Raw genomic sequence first — 19,104 nt, forward strand, 5'->3', positions numbered from 1 at the left:
CCAGAGTATTTAGTATCAAAAAGTTCAAAAACTCACAATCAGTAAATGGCAGTTTCCGTCGTAGGTGGTCTCCCACAGCCATGACATACTAACCATGAAACCTCAAATTTTCTCACAATTTCTCATGTTTTCCTTCATTTTTCTTGTAGACAATGTTGCTCAAGTTGATTCAATTCAAAAAATCAAAAGAAAATGACTAGTATGTGCTTTGAATGAGATTTTCTAGAAATTCAGGAAGTTTGGAGTTCTCACTCATGTTCCCTCAAAAACATCTGCCTAGTGAAAAATTTAAGAAACAAAATATGAACTTTCGAAACTTCTAGAACATCACATGTTACATCAACACATGGATATCGTTGCGCTTGGAATCTTTCGAAACTGGGATGCGATTTTTGGTGTTTCTGGAAACTTCGATTCCTGGAGTTTTGACGCTTTCTCGAGTTTTAGTGACAGCGTAAGGGATGTTGTGATTTAAAAATCAAATATTCTTTTTTTCAGATATTTTCATATGCAAAATGTTACTGGACTTTCTCTAGTAGCTTATAGATTCACATCGGTTTTATTTTTAAGATCCGAACAGGTTAGTTTTTCCCAGAAAACAAACCTAAATCTGAGTTTTTAGTATTGGAATCGTTGGTACTTTTTGGTTCCAATTTGCGGAGTAGTCTACTCGTTTGCAGTAATTTCTCCATGGTGGCTGTTCAATAACTACACTGGAACAGTGGAAATTAGAAATGGAACTATCTATAAAAATGTGAATGAGGTGTGATTTTGAATTTCAAATATGAGCTCTTTTTTTCCTAAATTCCAGAAGGCAATGTTCACTCAAGCAACAATAAGTCCAATCTTCTCAACATTTTATTTTCTTATGATTTTGCTGATTGGAGTGTGGACAACTATGGCAATAGAGGATAGAGGAAAGAAAAGTCAATCGAGTAGACATCGTCATTTCGTCAAGAAATTGACACGAGTTATCGTTTGTAACAGCATTCTCATGTCGGGAAACTTGCTATTTTTGGTGAGCAATCAAGGAAAATAGAGCCATAAACTATATTAATACTTTCAGATTATTTTGAGTGTAATACAAATATTTTACCGACCAGCAGCATTAGTGCCGATTAAATCAGTTGTCGTCACTTTTACATCGGATATGGTAAGTAAGAAAAATGAAAATTTGAATAAAGAATATGCGATTATTTGAAGTTAGTGATTATTGCAGAAAGTCATGTTCATATTTACACATAAAAAAATATTCAAAAAAAGATTGATTTAGAAAAACGCCTCAAATAAGCCAAACGATGGCTCGTGGCTGAGTATGATTTTTCTAGCCCCCGGCCAGCTCGCGAAAATTTTGAGTTTGAATTTTTCAGAGTTTTTTTCTATCTCCAACCGTTTTCTTTTCTTACGGAATTGTTTATTTCTATAACTTTTGGATATTGTTTAAAGAAATGTCAAAAAAAATTTACCGAGGGAAACATGTTGGAAGTCGAAAAAATAACAGAAAAAATCAAATACAAAATTTTCTCGGGACTAGTAAACTCACACTCGGCCGCCATACCAATTTGCTTTTTCGATGGAATTTTCCTAATTTTAAAATTTTATTTTGGAATTTTTTCTTTATTTTTATGTGAACCTACATACCGTAAAACCTGTAATAGAAGCTACCTCAGACTGTCAAGTTTGAGCTGACTTTTCTTGGCTCCTATGCATGATATCAAAAACGGGTTAACTGATAACATGTTTGTGATATTATGATAAGCAATTTATTAGTTGACAAGTTTTGCATATCTTTGACAGGAATCGAGAAAATTGGTTCAAAGTGAAAAGCTAAGGGCTCTTCTATTACAGACCTTACGGTACTTTTCTTTGTATAAAGCGAAGCAATAAAAAATTTCCGCACACCACCTTTAACTTTGAAAAACCGCAACAACTTGTTAGAACCTACGATTGTTTGAGGTCAAAAAATGTTCTCACAATCAGCTATCATGAAAGTGTTCATTTTCATCTGATCGGTCATCTCATCATATGATAAACTGGAACATTTTTCGTAGAAAACAATGACTCATTGAAACTGTCCGATCTCCCACATGTTCTGCTTCCAATCTCTATTAATTTTCCAGGTTACCCTCCCAATGCCGTATATTCTTTTTGCCTTCGATTCCAACGTTCGACGAATTTTAAGAATTGACAAAGTGCCAAATCTGAGTGAACGGCTGAATACATATACTGCGAAAACTATAACAAACTATGCAATAAGCTAATTGAGTTTTGATTCCCATTTGATTTTCTATGTACCGATCTTCGATTCATACGATGAAGTGATATCATCAATCTATCGTCTTCTTCTTCCCAATTTTTCTGTTCTAACCCATATCACTATTTTTTGTTCTGTCTCTTCTTCTTCACTCAATCTTACCAAGTTCGGCGAGAAAGATGAAAAAAATATCGATTCCAATTTTCATTTGTCTTCTCTTCTGTTTTTGTTTCGATTAACTTTTTTTCTGTTTATTTTGAAAGAAGAGATCAATTTGAAAACCTGTTAATTTTCCCTTGTTTTCTTTTTTAGTCTTGTGACTTCTAATGTCAGTTATCATTTATAAAATCCTATTCAGGTCATCCATGTGGCATATTATTTTATTGGGAATCGTTGGGCTGGTGACGGCTGGAAGTCCTGGAACAAATGGGGATATTAATCAGCCAGAAATTCAAAAAGAGTTATTGGAAGAGGCGAAAGTGAGAGTTTCCAAAAATAAAAATTTCAGAATTAAAAGGTTTCAAAGTTAGGGATCTCTCTATTTCTCAACTTGCTAATTTTTTACCGTAAAACCTGTAGTAGAAGGGTCTCCTTAAGTTTTATTTTTGAGCCAATTTTTCTTGGTTCCTGTCAAAGTTATGAAAAAGTTTCTAACTGATAAATTCTTTATCATAATATCGCAAACATTTTATCAGTTGACACGACTTAGATATCTCTTATTGAGCTCAAAATGGACAGTGTAGGGACCCTTCTATTACAGGTTTTACGGTATATCCTGAAATTTCAAAATTAAAAAGTAAAGTGGAATTTCTAAATTCCAGAAGTTTAGGCACTCCAAATTTCGAAAGTTCTGAAACTAAAGAAGTTGAAAACTCAAGAATTTGAAAATTGAGAAATTCAAAAGATAGAAAAACTTGGACGTTTGGATTTGGAAACCTTTCTGAATTTTGAAACTCTCAAGTTTTCGAACATTTTTGAATTTTCAAATCTCTGAACTTACAAACTTTGATGTTTCGAATTTCTGGATTCCCCTATTTCTGACTTTCCAAATTCTTCAAATTCTGAAAATCTTGATTTCGAGATTTTGAATTTCGAAATTACTGAAAGTCCAAGTCTTCGAATTAGGAATTTCTGAAACTCTGAGTTTCCTGATTCCCAAATTTCCAAATATAGATCTTGAAAAATAGTCCCTGAATAAAAATGACAACATTTTTGAAAGCTTAAAGATACTGTAAGCGGACACCAGGGTTTGGTTTATGTTCGAACCGAAATTCGACGAAATTTTAAAAATTTTGCAGGTGTATCTCTTCAAATTCGGTTACATGATTCCTGATGCTCACCAACCTGTAAAATCAGTTCAGGAGCCAACAGCACAACAAGTACACGATGCCCTTGTGTATGGGTTCTCTTTTAGTCTCCACAATCAAAATTTTCATTTTTAGGCGCTTCCAATCTGCCTTCCTATACTATTCTTCCGGTACTGTTGATGTTCCAACACAAGCAAAAATGAATGAATGGAGATGTGCGAATAATGATATGGATAGAGGATCTCCTATTCCTCGTAAGCTTTGTTTTAATAGGATAAATAACAGGAATTCAATCATTTTCAGCTGCTTCCAAGAAAGAATTATGGACCAAAAAATCGCTGACTTATAAAATTGTGAACACTCCAAAAACACTATCCGAGGCACGAATCAGATCAGCAGCTCACGAGGCCTTTGCGCAATGGACCAGAGCCAGTGGATTCAAGTTCGTGGAGAGCACTGGACAAACTCCAGATATCACGATAACGTTCTATGATGTTCCACAGAGCAACTTGAGAAGTTTGAAAAAGTTTTCAGAGAATTAGGGATAAATCAATAAATTTTCAGTAGCCGGCAGTGCATCCAAACCTCTGAACAGTCATATTATTCTGGATAAGAATCAAGAGTGGGCATACAAATCACAAGCGCCAATGGGAATTTCTCTCTACCACACACTTCTTCACGAGATTGGACATGTTCTCGGTCTTCCGCACACGTTTTATAGAGGGTCCATCATGCACCCAATTTTCAAGCCAGTCCTTCTCCCATTCGGTACTTTGGACATTGTTCCGAACGTTGATCGTTTGGCTATTCGTAAAATATATGGTGAGTAATGCCCTATTACTAATAGGTGAAAACGGGAAAATCGTAAATGAACAATCATCACAATTCGGTCAAGGAAAGTTGTTGCCATGCAGTAAGGTCATTTTGATTTTGATGTTTGAAAGTTCAATTTTGAAATTGAATGTGTAAAGGATCGTATTGGGGCACATACTGTTGAAAATGCATTAAATATATGTTTTTTGAATCTAAAATTTCCCATGCGTCTTCAGTGAAAAAGCAAATTTCTCGACTTCACAGACGTTTGTTGAACAACGCTCTTTCTCTCAAAAAATTTCTTGGTTTTGTTGAAATTTGATCAATTTTTATAAATTTTGAACGAAAATACCCCCGAATTTTTGGGTGAAAATTGAAAGGCGTGGTTTTCTAATACAGGTTCTATGGTTTTTCGACTTGCAACACAATTTTTGTCCTGGGGAAAACTTTAAAATGTTACCTTCTATTACAGGGACCCTTCAATTAGAGTTGGTCCTTCTATTGTCTTGTCAATTTTTTCAAAACTTCCGTCAAAATTATAGTAAATTCAGATTCAAAAAGGCATAAAAATCTGTCAATTTGTGAGCAAAAACAAGTGTTTCAATAAACTTCTATTAAAGGGGCCCTTCTAATACATATTTTACGGTTTAAGTAATTGTCCTACAAAACCAAGAATCCGCGAAATTATGTTCTTTCGCCTTCGCTTCGTTTCAAGAGTCATTCCTGGGTTTTTTGTCCATTTCGTGAAGAACAGCTGCTTCAACTTCTGCTCTTTCCTCTTTTTCTCTCTAATCTCTCTTCCTTCCATTTCTAAAAAAAAAGAATTCATTTTTAACTCACAATCACTTCTTCATTCCGCCTCTCTATTTCTAAATGAACTGGAATTTATCTTTATTTCTTCTGGTGTCCTATAATGTCATCTGTACACTCAGTGGACCTCCAGGAATTGAAATAAATACTAACGATGTTGAGAATAACCCGAGTACTCAAGAAGAAGCATCAGAAAGAGGTTTGTCATATAAATTTTGGAATTTTAGAATCTTGGAATAATCTCTAGCTTCATTTTACTTGATTAAAAAAGGGTTTTGCCAAAGAATGTGCACTCAAAGAATCTGTGGAATCTTAGAGCTTGACCGGAAACATGTGACATGCTCACTTGTCAGATCATCTATCTTTTCAGGACTCTCGTCCATTGATCACCCATCCCCAACATCCGATGTTGCTCACTCCAAGTGCCCGAAGCATGTCGACTCGGTTGTAGCCAGTGAGTCTTTCACAGACACCTTTTTTCAGGAAACACAATTCATAATTCCAGTTAACGACCAAGAATGGCTCCTATTCCGTGAAAACAAAGTGTACAAACTGGAAAACAGAAAGTTCGTCGACTCTGGCCGTCCGATCCAACAAGTCTTCCCACGTGGACCTCAATTCGTGAATGCTACAGTTTCATCTGGTCAATTGACTCTTCTGTTTGTTGAGAGAACGATCTATGGATACGAGTTCGATGGAATACAATTCACGTCAGTTTGAAAACAAGGGCCCAGTATCCAAGGGTATATCGAAAAGGGTTTTCATAGTTCTTCGGGTACATTGGTTCCAGGGGTACATGATTTTGTGATACATGTGGGAGGACGAAAAAAAAGTTTACAGTCGCTAAAGCTTTTTGCTCGAAATTATAGGCTCACGCTAAAACACCCTAGAACCCAATATCCAATATGCCTTCTTAACCAACGTACCCTGTAAGAGCTCGATGTACCATTGATGCATTCTTTTTTGATGTACCTTTGGATCCTGGACCGAAAAAAGGCTAATAAAGCATCAATAATTGTTTTCAGAGAGGCTCAAAACTATCCAAAGGAGCTTCATGATCGTGTACTGTTCTATCCACAAGGGGCGTTCCCATTAAACAATGGAAGTGTTATTCTCTTGTCTGTAAGTTTTTTTTGTCTAGCTGAAAATATCAGATGATCTACGATACAATTTCAGGGAAACGTGTTCGCCACCTACAATGTAAACCAAAACGCTCCATCATTCCTAAACGATAAGAACCGCTACTTCCCTAATCTTCCAGACGACGTTAGAAGTGGTATCGAGAAACGTCAAGGATCCACAGATGAATACTACATGTTTGATGAGGCTACAGTAAGCGTTTCAACAGGCTAAAGCCTCAAATAATTACGACTTTTCAGGTCTCGGACTACGATATGAATTCGAAGCAGGTCATCCAGCTGGAGAACATTCCGGACTTCTTGAAGTGTGTCTAAGCAATGTATATAAATGCACAAAGTTTGAATAATACGTACTACTAATAACGTTTTATTATTACACCAATAAACTTTTTTTGAATGTTATCTCTCTATAGTACTTGGATGATAGCATTCGATTGAAGCCACTCTATTCAAAGTTCTCTGCATTATCTGAATTCGATGTTCATGTCTTCTCGGCCTTCCCGATTCAGCAGTTGCAAATATTGATGGTTCTCGACTCGACGCTGGAGCAGATACGATGGCTTCTTCTTGCTGAGCAATCTCTATTTCATCATCCAAATTCAGATCACATTCGTCTTCCGAAGCGATATCACTGATAGTATTCAACTCGTTTTCACCGGGGAACATGAGCTCTTCTGCTGCATTTTCGAACACAAAATTAGATTCCGCTGATCGCTGACTCTTTGTTTTTTCGCCGATTTTCTTTTCAGCAGCTACAAAAAATAATCTTGTTTTTCTTGTTTTGGTGATGTCGTAAAGAAAAAAGAAAGAAAAAACAAGCAAATCTCTTACCAAAAAACGTTCCGATTCTATCTGAATTTTGGCGTCGGTAAAAAATATAAAAGGAAAGAAGAATGCAGGTGCTGAAGATTTGGATGAAAAATAAGAGGGTGTCTCGGATAAGGGATGGATCGAATAGGTTCAATAAGAGGTTTCCGATATAGAAAATTCGGATGAAATGATCGAAAAAGAACTTGAATAGCATTGTGAAATATATGAATAGTTTTCCAAAAGCATTGTAGGTCCCGCATTTCATAAATGCTACACATTTTTCGCGGAATAGAATCACTGAAAAAAGAAATCTAGAGATACCGTAAGGTCTGTAATAAAAGGTCCCTTAATTTTTAAATTTGAGTCGATTGATTTCGGTTCCTGTGAGAGATATCAAAAAGAGGTCAACTGATAAAATGGTTGACAATTTTTTGATATCTTTCATAGAAATCGAGATAATTGATCTCAAAGTGTACATAGAGATTGAGATTTAAGCATAGGTGCAACGGGCCGGGCCGAAAAAGGAATAGCCAGGGTATGCATTCTACCGTCACGGTGTACAACGCTTAATGTCACTCTGCGTGCAGCTGTCGTCCTCGCCTTTATGTATGCAATCGGGCTACCGTTTTTTCTTTCCCGCGTGGCTCAGTCGGTAGCGGCGCCGCACCCGGAATCCTCGCCCCCATAAGTTCGACTCCTCGAGGGGCATATTTGAACGGAATTTCGAGAACATTATTTTTTTCATGTCCCCCCCCCCCCTTTAAAGGGCCGGACCGAGATTTTGCAACTATGGCTTCAAGCTTCCATTTCGGATGGTCGAAAATCGGCGACCGCGGACCGATCGCCGACCCAGACGACCGATTTGGTGCTTTTGCGGATCAGTCTGCCAGAGAGTGTTTGCGTTCATTAAAAAAAAACCAGAAAACCCACACTCTCCGGCATGTTGACGCGCAAATGCACAAATTCGGACAGTGCGGTCGGTCGGTCTAAATTTTCCGAACGAATGGAAGCCCCAATCATAGTGTTCTCTTTAAAAAACTCACTTGAGATCACATGTAGTGCAACAACGGTTGTTAGATAACACATTGGATTCTGAAATCTCCTCTTTTATTCATTTTCGTTCATTTCCTTTCCTTTTTTTTTTGAACTCACCTCAATAACAATCAAGAGAACCATGGCAACAATAACTGAAATCAAATTGAGCGCCGAAAATTGAATTATAACCTTGATTGGGAGTTTGAAGTCTCCATAAAATGTTGAGTAAATTATAAAGTTAGACATGATGACGTAGAATACTTCAATCGCACAAACGATTCGTAGATTAATATTTTCGGGGAAACTGGAGAAACGCTGGAACAAATTGTGATTTTTGATATTTTCTATAGCTGGTCGAAAACTTACCTCAACACCCTCGAACATAAAATAGTCCATGAATATTTTGACAGTGAGAAAAAGGATAACCACTACTGGTTGAGAATAGTATTTTCTCTGAGCAATAACTACAGTAATACGGATAATTAACAAAATCGAAGTTAAAATTGGAGACCAATTGGAATAGACAGCATCATTCCAGGGTATTGAAGAAGATATTGATGAGGTTTGCAACATTTTTATTCTGGAAAATTGATCAGTGAGTCGTGATAGAAAACGGAGACGGAAGAGGCAGACGGAAAAAAATTTGGAAAAAAAGGACATTTAAAGAAAATCTTCGAATAGAATTGAACCCTCTTCTACCGTAAAACCTGTAATGAAAGGGCCCCCTCACTGTCAAGTTTGAGCTCAATTATCTCGGTTCCAGTGCTAGTTATCAAAAATCTGTCAACTGATAAAATATTGGTATTTGGATAATACGACAAACATTTTATTAGTTGACATACTTTTGATATCTTGCATAGCAATTAAGATAATTGAGCTCGAAGTTCAAATATATTAGTAAGGAGTTATTTTCTCCAGACTTCAAAAATTTTTGAGAAAAAACTTCCAGACGATTTTTCCTATGGCCAGAATTCACAATCGAATAATAGTCGCAATTTCCATTCCTGATAACTAACGTCATTCAGAATTTTGTTCATTTCGAGCAATCGAACTTTTGGATTCAATGTTATTTTTTGGAAAAAACCAACGCCTCCTATTTTTTCGTTATCACCTGATTATTTTATTCCTAGAAATAGTCTACCCAAACCGGTTAAAATTCTTGAACTAACTTTTGAAAAAAATTAAGTTATGCATAAGTTAGAGAGCTGTACTTGTAGACAAAAAAGTTTACCAAAAATGACAAGTTTCCAAGAACAGAGTTTGTGTTTTCCAACCAAAAAAAGAGGCATGAAAAGAAAGAGATCTCTTAATGAGAATTCCCGTTGAAAAACAAAAAAAATCCCCTTGGTGGTGAACACAAACACTAGACGTTTAGTTTCCGGCTTTGTCTGTGAGCACTTCGAAGAATATTACAGACAGAAGGAAATTGGAATTGTATAGGAGTAAATCACGAGTAATTACGAATGCACAAAAATCCAATCTATGATCAATTAGTTCATCAATCAGATGAATGGGTTCAAATGACGTGGCTTCTTTCAGAGATGTATTCTCACTTCACGAGGTGCTAACTGGCTCTTTATCTGGAGGACAGCTAGAAAGTAGAAGAGGTGAAAAAGAGTTGAAGAAAACCGGTGATTATTGCTCGATATACACATACACAGCAGCAGAAGGAGACCCAAATTTGGCAGTTTTACATGTTCACCTGTCTATCTGGAGAGCTATTTTGTTCTATAGATAGAACGACGACGACGTTGATAAGGAACTGATTATATTTTAAATTTGAGATGATCAAATTTGGTCGAAAGTCTGACTAGTCTGATAGTGACTAGGTTTAGTTAGAGAAACTTTCAATAATGGAATTCCGAATTATCACGAAGCGATTCTAAGGGCAACTGACATTTTTGATTTTGAAGGAGAATGATTATAGTGTGCATTGAGAAATAAAGTTCAAAATGGAATATGTATAAGTTTTTCGAAGTATGATTTCAAAATTGGGTCTCAGTGGAAAAGAATTTTACCTGAAAAAGAGAAATTCTGTAATAACTTCGAATGCCCTTAGGAATACAAGGAACTCTTGGTTAAATTCTTGTTCAGGAAATTAGACTTTAGTTTATTCGCAGGGAGTTCTCCGTAAACGTGTGGCGCCCAAGTTTTCGGACGCTTTTCCATAATTAGAAAGGTGTTTTCCAAAGCCTAAAATATGAAACCAAAACCGCAATATTCTGGAAAATTTTCGTTGATTTCTAGGACATTTTGGAGAAGTTCAGTACACAATTTCTAATTTTAGGACCCCCCCCCCCCTCCAATCCTACAGTTAACCCATAACTGGGACAAGACCGGCATTCACTTGCAAGTAGTCACCTTGGCAAAACTCCCTTGTCCTATCAAACATTAGGGAATCCGGCAAGCAAATGAAAACCAATGGAATCTTGGCTTACCCTGCATTCAAAATGTCTCGATAGAAGTTCGTTGCATATTTCAAAGTCTGGAAAAGACTTTCACCTTTAAATTATCTACAGAATTCTGAATATCCGAAGATCTAAGTCAAACCAAAATTCCCGAACAAAAAAAGTAATAAAGTGAAAACAAATAATGATAACTGAGAAAGTAATGATTGTCTGCTATAGCTCCTTCTTCTGTTTCTCCGCCTCCATTTCCGCTTGTTTTCGCCGTTGTGCCCTTCGGGAATTGATGAACTTTGGATGGGCTCTCACATGATCTACCATCTGAAGTTTGTATTTTTGGTAAATAGGAAAGTTCGAATGTATTGAGTAAGCACTACTTACAGATTTCACTTGTTCCCGGAATTCGATTGGATCCACATGGTAGTTGGCGAATTTCAGATGTTTTTCGCCGCTTTGAGGATGCTTTCCTTCTTCATCGGAACGGATTAGATGGATCTGAAGCTTTGAAAAATAGATATCAGAATAGGAACTATACAATAATTACTTTCTCTTCAGGCCAAGTGAAATACTTGACTCCTCTCAAACGAGCCAAGTCTGAATAGCATCCTGGATCTCCACAGTTGTAACTGAAAATTGAAGACTAAATTAACAAAACAATCTTCAATCTCACATTTCAAAAATTGCAGCCCAATCTGGGAGAAACAGGAGATGTGTGAGTCCTGCTCCATGCATACCAATAAAAATATCAGTTTGTGAAGTGGTGTTCAACTGCCGCAAGAATGGTATACGTCTGGAAAGAAACCACTTGAATTTCACTGGAAGCACTCAACCTTTGAACTCACTCATTATAATCAACAACTCGAGTTGTCACATTTGGCAAGTGTCCAAGTGATTTGAGAAGCTGAAATGGAGACACTTTATGACAACTGATATGTGGTTTCCTCGTGATTCCGGTGCCAGTCGGTATCAGGTTTCTGTTCCCCCCAATAAAAAGTAGTATTACTACGTTCGTTCGCCTTTCTTTTTCTCTCTTCAATTTTCCAACGTTATGATTATATTCGAGAGGCCATTCAATTGCACAAGATCGCCACTTCGTTTACACTTGTTCCTCCCTTTCTCTATCAATCTGTCAGTTGAGATCATCGCCCGGAGAGAATATGTTCATCAGCTCACATTTTGTTGTTTAGTCTTATTCAAAGAAATCCTTTTCTTTTCAAAATGTCTGGTTTTTGGTATTTTCTCCTTTAAAATCACGACTAACATGCAATTTTAAATCCCAAGATACATTTTTTATTTTACTAAAGAGTAATCAAAAAATCAATTGATTGAAAGACTTTTCAGACTGGTCCCAATTCAATTTTTAAGAAAGTTCTCGCATACCGTAAAGCCTGCAATAGATGATCCCTCCAACTTTTAACTTTGAGCCAATTTATCTCGGTCCCTGTCAAAGATACAAAAAAGTTGCCAACTGATAAAATGTTCATCATAATATCAGAAATCTTTTCTCAGTGAACACATTTTTTATATCTTGCATAAAATTTTGACATAATTGAGCTCAAACAAGTTAGGGGCCCTTTTAATACAGGTTTTTCGGTACTTGTAAATCTTAAGCTGAATACAGTACTGGAAATATGAAGCTCGATATTTACATTTATTTTTTAGAGTTTTTCATAAGAATCTAGAAACAGTAACCCAAATTTTCCGGCATTTGGTATGCATCATTTTTTGATTATAAATTCTGCGTACTGTTTGGAATCGTATCTCTGCAATTTAAAAGCTTTTTTAATCACCGTGTTTACTCTAATAAAAGCCCATCCAAACCTTTAACTTTGAGCTCAATTATCTCGATTACTGTGAAAGGTAGCAAAATTTTGTCAGCTGATAAATTATTTATCATAATATCACCAAAATTTTATCAGTTGACAAATTCTTGACATCTTTTACGGAAATCGGGATAATTTAGCTCAAAGATAACCGAGATTTTTCTAAATCTCAATTTTTGAAATGTAACGCTGTTTTTACGAAAGCTGTTTTTGTCCACAACTGCAAAAAAAGTTATTTAAGTTTGTTAGCATTTGATTATTCTGTAACTTGAGAGCAGATTTCGATTCGATCCATGTTGAAAATAAGATTTCCACTGTAGACTACCCTAATTCCTTTATATAGAAGCCCACACAAACCGTTAGCATTGAGCTTAATTATCTCAATTTTTATAAAAGATACCAAAAATGTGTTGATTGTTAAAATATTGGTGTGATTAGGATAAAAAATTATCAATTGACAAATTTTTGATATCTTTCACAGGAATCAAAATATTCGGGTTCAAAATTGATTATTCGGGTTGGCTTCTATTAGAGCAAATATGGTATTTTGCAACTTTAGAGTTGATCCCAATTCGATCCATTTGAAAACAAGATTTGAAAACTGAATTTTTCGGTAATTTAGAAATTAATTTTAGTCAATTTTTATCAGTTTCAAAACAATTGAATTTCAGAAATTTTTAGGAATCGGACAGCTCAGTAGGTTAGCAGATAAATGTAGAACACGGTCAAAGTGTTTTTCTGATCCCATCTTACTTCCTCTGTCAGCCATAACTCTTTTTTCACTCACTCCCTCTCTCACTCTCTCTCTCTCTCTCATGATCGATAGCTTACATATCAGATGCTTCTGGCAGAGCCAATTTTTCATTTCTCCCCCTCTCTGATCCCCATCAACTCCGACTAGCCCCAATGAAACCCACAAGACAGACACCAAGAGCAATGCAAAAACCGATGAGATCCATTTTCTAAATGATGCACTCACTGAGACGTGCTTTCAATTTTACAACAACATACAGAATATAAGCCAGGGGACCCATGAGAATGTGAGAAGATGCATTTTTGAGTCGTCTCTTTTTTTTCCTACTCCGACTCAAAACACTTCCCTATCTTCTCAAAAAATCAGAACTTTTCTCCTCTCTTTCTAATTCAATAATGGCGGCACCTGTGCCGTTTCGAATCGATCAAACAAAGGTATGTAACTTCATGATCTCATCAAAAAGCATTCCCTACTCCCTATTTAATGGTCCCGAGAGTGATCATAAACTCGACGATTCGATGACATGTGTCGTGCCTTTGACTATCATTTCCGCTCTCTTTTCATCCGTTCTTCTTTCTCTTTCTTTCTTTTTTCTATCATAGTGAGGAGCATTTAATAGAAAAATAGAAAGTAACAATAAACAAAATCATTAAAACTGATTTCTTTGCAGCCAATGCCCAATTTTCCGCCCACTGTCTACTATCGAGATACCTATGGATTCGATGATCGACCCAGTGAATCAGATAATGATAGTATTACCACAAAATCAACAGGTTTGGTGTTTCTCCTAAAATACCCATTTAGTTTTATTTATTTTTAGTAACCGTACGAACGACGTACAACATAAATCCGGGCGGTGGCGGCGGAATGGCTATTAATCCCACATATCAACACATTCAGAATCGAAACGGGAATAATGGTGATGCTTCGAAAATTATGAACTATTCACATGTCTCCAATTCGTTTCATGTAAGTCTACGTTTTTTGTTTGAGGTGGTGCATAATTACCTGGACTCAAGTTTGTACTAACACAAAATTTTATTAAAGCGCTGTATTAGGTTCAAATTTGGAGTGCAAAATTCAGAAAATTCATCAGTATTGTCGAATTAAAAAAAGTAGGACCTGAGAATTTGAAAGGCGTAGCTTTTTTTGATCTAGGAAAAAGTGCGGCAAAAAAAAAATAATATTTCAGAATTTCGTCTTGTTCAAGCTACTTTCGCAATTAAGTTAGGTTTTTCGATGAAGAGCAGATTTTAGAGATGCTAGCGATCATTTTCACACCAAGAAATCTAAATTTTGTCCCGAAAATTCAACTGAATTCACAGAAATAAGTTTCGTTTACTACTGTAGTGATTTTGAGGCAAGGCCTCGAAAATTGACCGGGAAGCCGCCGCGAAATTTTCAAGGTCCCACTTTTTTTAATTCGACAATAAACTGGTCAAAATGCAATTTATTAGATCAACTTTGAGCTGAGTTTTTGCTTGTCGAAATTGCATAATCTCATGAAAATCACAAGAAACATTACGCCGTTCATTTTTAGACAATCAAAACAAAACCTAGATTTGAGGAATCGCTTTGAAAATTTCAGCCGCTTTGAATCAAACGTAAAAATATACTTCTACCGATTTTCGAGCTTTCAAGATACTCATGCCTAAGGATATATCATAAAACCATTATTAGAAAGGCCGGACCTTCTATTTTTCCAAAGTACCTCCGCCTTTCTAAGGTACTTACTTCCAAAAATATAGCCAGATGTTGAGTATGAAAATAGTATTTCATCAACATTTCTGTGAAATTATGAGATTTTTAGACTATTTTTCACTGAAATCGGATGGAAATGGGAGCCCTTGTATTTTTCCAAACTTCTTTCGGAAGGTCCTCCTATTAGAGGGGGGGGGGGTCTAATACAGGTTTCACGGTACCCGGTTTTATTGGAGTGGGTAGTTGTGAGCCACCTTGTAACAAGAATTGATCTTCAGGTCGAGCAACTAGTGACATCAAAAATTCTGACACCGAATCCCAGAACAATATTGATATGTGTGTTGATTGCAGCAGCCAGTGCAATCCAATTGGTACAGTTCGACATTTACAAAAAAAACAATACAACATAGTTTCAGATGATCTTCGCAATGATCGCAGTTTTCTACGATGGACCGTTTCCATGGCCAATCTTGTTGTGTTTTCTGATGCTTTGTAACTGTTTGGTCATTTTTATTTTCATTAGATGTCTACCCACGAGAGGGTGGCTGGTAAGAGTGAAAAAGTTTCTAGAGCAATAATAGTTTTTTTTTTCAGATTGCAAGTCTGATTGCTGCTGCTCTATCGTTTATTGAATGTACGAGTCTATTCTTTTGGACCGCGCTGCTTATCAGTGATGAAGAAAAATATCTGGAAAGTGTTGGTGCCAACGATAACCGGATTGTAACGAGTACTCGAATTGCGATGTATATGTGTCAGATGCTATTCGCACCTATTCACTGTAAGTTTTTTTCCTAATTAGAGCGATTGAATAAAACTGATTTCAGTGATAGCATGTGGTTTGATAATTTGGAAGCTACGAACTCAACTATCTCCATCCGACGAGATAGTCAATGGATACTTTTTGAGTGAACCGGAACTTGGTCATCAGGTGAATAAAGCGAGCTAGTTAATATCTCAAGCATTACTTTTCAGAAAATTCTGGTTCCAATTGAGCTTCGCCAAATTAGAGATCAAAGCGATGATGAAACGGAAAACGCTTCAATTGGTGTTCAGACGGGTGGATCAAGGAATAATTGAAACTTAAAAAGATACGACTCAAAGTCTTTCCCGATTTCACTTATCTCAGTTGGCTTTCAACTACAAACTCAACTATAAACGATTTACGAACTAACCTCTTTTATATTCAGAATTCGACGATAGGCAGTGGATCTTGATAGAATCACAATTCGAACTTTTTCCAATTCTGCTTTTTGAGGTTTTATACCCAATCTGAATTTCAAAATTTGCTCCTAAATTAAAAACTAACCAACCTGTGAAGTATAAACTGCGAAAATGTTTTTAATAAGGTAGATCCGGAGCATCCATAAACGAGTGGACTATTATAGAACAATCCGCTTCTCTGTCGAGCCAATAATGGCATCATAACGTTTTTGAAGCAGACTCGTTTTTGATCTGAAAGTATATTTTCCGTAATTTCGTAGTTTAAAAATTCAAGGGACTTGCCAAATTCCTTGAGCTCAAATGGTTCGTTTCTGGAGAACGCTTTCCATGTGATACCATAGTAATGATCGTTATAACCTCCTGGATGCTGAAAGATTATAAATAGAACTGTCTTTGATTTCGAAAGTTGTATACCGTATCCCAAAGTATTATGTCAATGTCTTGATTAAAAGTTTGATTGATATGAAGCGAGGCATATAGATTTACGAAGTCACAAAAATGGTGATATCTGAAAAAATATTAATTTTGGAACAAAAAACTTTTAGTTTTACTTACAGATTTACAGCAGCATCTAGTTTCATGACTACTGTGGGCTTCTCAAAAATGACATCACAATGCTCTTTGTCCATTTTGAAATCCAGATTAGACTTGAAATGCTGCAACTCGTCGGCCCTTGAAAACAAATACGATTTAAGAGCGCATCTTTTTTGGAACACATACCAACTCATCAGATATCCTTTCACATTCAAATTGTTATCCAGCAATTTCCTATCAAAGTTTTCACAATTGCCTTCAACTTGTCCTGGCTGAATTACATCTTGTCGGTATCGAGTAGAACTTTTGATTTTCAAATTGGAAAAATCAAAATAGATGTTTGAACCGATGCAATGTGTCAGATGATCGGAGCAGGATAAACTGGATTTGGACTGAAAACTTTGTGTTTTTTAATTTTTGAAATATTTTGAACAACTTTTTTCATCCTTTATCCACCCTAAAAGTTCTAAATGACGAATTTTCCAGTTGGACATAAACAAACAGATTAATATAATCGCGACCTATAGGTATACTATAAAAAGACCCCCCAATTCGGAAAATACAGAAATCTCAAATTTTCTACTCATCCAACAATGCTCTCTACCAGAATGACTATTCTCCTTATCATCGTTGGCCTGGTCCTTGTTGATTCAACCAACCCAACTAACCCTAGCCCTGCTCCAGCTGGAGTTGCTCAACCACTTGGAGGAGGATCTACTGGAACCAATCCAAATGGACAACCACAACACAACCCAGTCAATGCTAACAACAATGCTAATAACAAAAGTGATGTAGATGGTGCTGGAAAACCAGTTATCAATTAATTTTCAGAAACGAAACTTGTGACAGTCATTTATTATCATTGTTCATCTTTTGATAAAGTGTTAATCAGGGACTAAAGGAATACTTACCGAATCATCAGAAGAACAGATACTGTGTTTGACTAAACGGGATTCTAGATATCCAAAGTCTCCTTGTTCGTAGAACTTTTCAGCAACTTTTCTGAAACTTTTTTGATTTTCACATACATTACCAGTCAATAAGATATACAAAACATACTTGCAAGCTCAGGGCTCGGCGGGCCCGGGTTCTCCGAACTTGGAAAAAATTTTGAAATTTCAGAAATTTTTTCAAATTTTTTTTTTGTGAAAAACGATTTTTATTGACAATCTATTTTTGAAAAGTTTTTTACTTGTTAGAAAAATCGTCCATTTTTTTCTGTTGACCCCGAAAAATTTTCGAAAAGACAGGAAAATTGTTTCTGAAAACCCGGGCCGGGCCCTTAAAAATCTGAAATAAGCCCGGCCCGGCCCGTTGCAAGTATGATGCAAAACATAGTTTCAGTTGATTTTTGAAGAGTCTTAAACAGACCTAGAATGAATACTTTTCATTCGCAGAACTTTTTGTGAATTTTTGGTTTTTCAGATATTCGCCGACACCCCTTTTCAACCCGGTTTTGTACGGAAAACGTGAAAAGCAGATGTCTTTCAGAAATCGGCAAATATCTGAAAAACTAGAAATTTTAAAAACATTCTGTGAATGCAAAGTTTCCAATCTAGGTCTGTTTTATATTCTCCAAAAATTTCAAAGTGATTGGAAACTTGATAGTCGAGCTCCAATCTCCTGAAAATCGTCAAAATGGCCGAAAATAAATTGAACAATACGTTTTTGTGTATCTTATTGACATAAACCGTATAACAAACTCTGAAACACTCACGGATTCAAATTGTTGTCACAACTTGTGAACTTGCTTCTGAATCCTAACGAATTCTCATTTATACAATCATCCTCGAAGCCAAAACATTTTGAAGCGTTGAGCTGAAATACATAGAATTTTTCAAGTTTCACTTATTTCCCAAACTCACATTAATCTTACATGTCGGATCCTCACTACATCTATCTCGAAGATTCTTATTTGAAGATATATGGTATTCTAACAGCTGTCTAGGAAGATTAAGATCTTTGACCCAGGTAGATTCGCAGACAATGAAAAAATACAGTAGGATAAATGTACAGAATAATGGGGACATATTCAGAGAAAGTTTAGCTATGGCAACAGAAACATTGGGATACTAGCTCTTCAAGTATTCTTTTCAAAAGTGGGGCTCATAATAGGGAAGAGAGAAGAAGAAAAAGAAGGAAGAACTACATAGAGATACGGAAAAATGAGAGATAGGAGACACAGACGTGTCAAGGTAAGACCAAATGGAAAGATAATGGGGGTTTATGAGACGGTCACAAACCCATCTCAAGGTGATTGCCCGAGAAAAAAACACATCGAGAACGGCACATTTGCCCCATCCTATCTATTCAATTAGGGCAAATGCCTTTTTAATGGGGAAAAAGGGAAATGCCTTCGTCCTTGAATTTCTTTTTTCTTGGAATTTTTTATGGTGTTGCAAGAGTATTGTGCAGTTTTCATGTCATTTTTGAAATGTTTGTTAAAGGTGATGTGGTATTTTATTGCTTTATTTTGTTAGAAAAAAATGTAGGCAGCC

General features: G+C 36.2%; 5 protein-coding genes across 5 annotated transcripts; 3 read left to right on the forward strand and 2 right to left on the reverse strand.

The window, feature by feature from the left end:
• Positions 1–383: 383 nt before the first annotated feature.
• On the forward strand, positions 384–6,638 carry Cbr-srg-54 (the record flags this gene model as incomplete). The annotated part of the gene is made up of 14 exons (XM_045238086.1): positions 384–454; positions 499–580; positions 623–763; positions 812–1,018; positions 2,620–2,733; positions 3,553–3,650; positions 3,697–3,815; positions 3,865–4,077; positions 4,126–4,383; positions 5,555–5,638; positions 5,690–5,894; positions 6,210–6,306; positions 6,361–6,516; positions 6,564–6,638. The coding sequence occupies 14 exons, from the start codon at positions 384–386 to the stop codon at positions 6,636–6,638; spliced, it is 1,920 nt and encodes a 639-aa protein (XP_045094603.1).
• Positions 6,639–6,722: 84 nt separating this feature from the next.
• CBG11609 lies at positions 6,723–8,741 on the reverse strand (the record flags this gene model as incomplete). Its single annotated transcript, XM_045238087.1, has 4 exons — positions 6,723–7,075; positions 8,177–8,225; positions 8,286–8,483; positions 8,535–8,741. 4 exons carry the CDS (start codon positions 8,739–8,741, stop codon positions 6,723–6,725), a joined length of 807 nt encoding a protein of 268 aa, XP_045094604.1.
• A 2,372-nt stretch (positions 8,742–11,113) lies between these two features.
• On the reverse strand, positions 11,114–18,636 carry CBG27214 (the record flags this gene model as incomplete). Its single annotated transcript, XM_045238088.1, has 11 exons — positions 11,114–11,141; positions 11,244–11,363; positions 11,416–11,474; positions 16,024–16,120; positions 16,162–16,439; positions 16,487–16,580; positions 16,628–16,744; positions 16,793–16,998; positions 17,518–17,608; positions 18,324–18,424; positions 18,472–18,636. 11 exons carry the CDS (start codon positions 18,634–18,636, stop codon positions 11,114–11,116), a joined length of 1,356 nt encoding a protein of 451 aa, XP_045100815.1.
• On the forward strand, positions 13,824–15,928 carry CBG11611 (the record flags this gene model as incomplete). The annotated part of the gene is made up of 7 exons (XM_002637695.2): positions 13,824–13,923; positions 13,971–14,119; positions 15,130–15,222; positions 15,268–15,399; positions 15,446–15,629; positions 15,676–15,779; positions 15,824–15,928. The coding sequence occupies 7 exons, from the start codon at positions 13,824–13,826 to the stop codon at positions 15,926–15,928; spliced, it is 867 nt and encodes a 288-aa protein (XP_002637741.2).
• Positions 17,215–17,772, forward strand: CBG27215 (the record flags this gene model as incomplete). Its single annotated transcript, XM_045238089.1, has 3 exons — positions 17,215–17,406; positions 17,566–17,641; positions 17,678–17,772. 3 exons carry the CDS (start codon positions 17,215–17,217, stop codon positions 17,770–17,772), a joined length of 363 nt encoding a protein of 120 aa, XP_045099200.1.
• Positions 18,637–19,104: the final 468 nt, after the last annotated feature.

This window comes from Caenorhabditis briggsae (genome assembly GCF_000004555.2).
Source record: "Caenorhabditis briggsae complete genome, chrV, whole genome shotgun sequence".
In the NCBI taxonomy this organism is placed as follows: Eukaryota; Metazoa; Nematoda; class Chromadorea; order Rhabditida; family Rhabditidae; genus Caenorhabditis; species Caenorhabditis briggsae.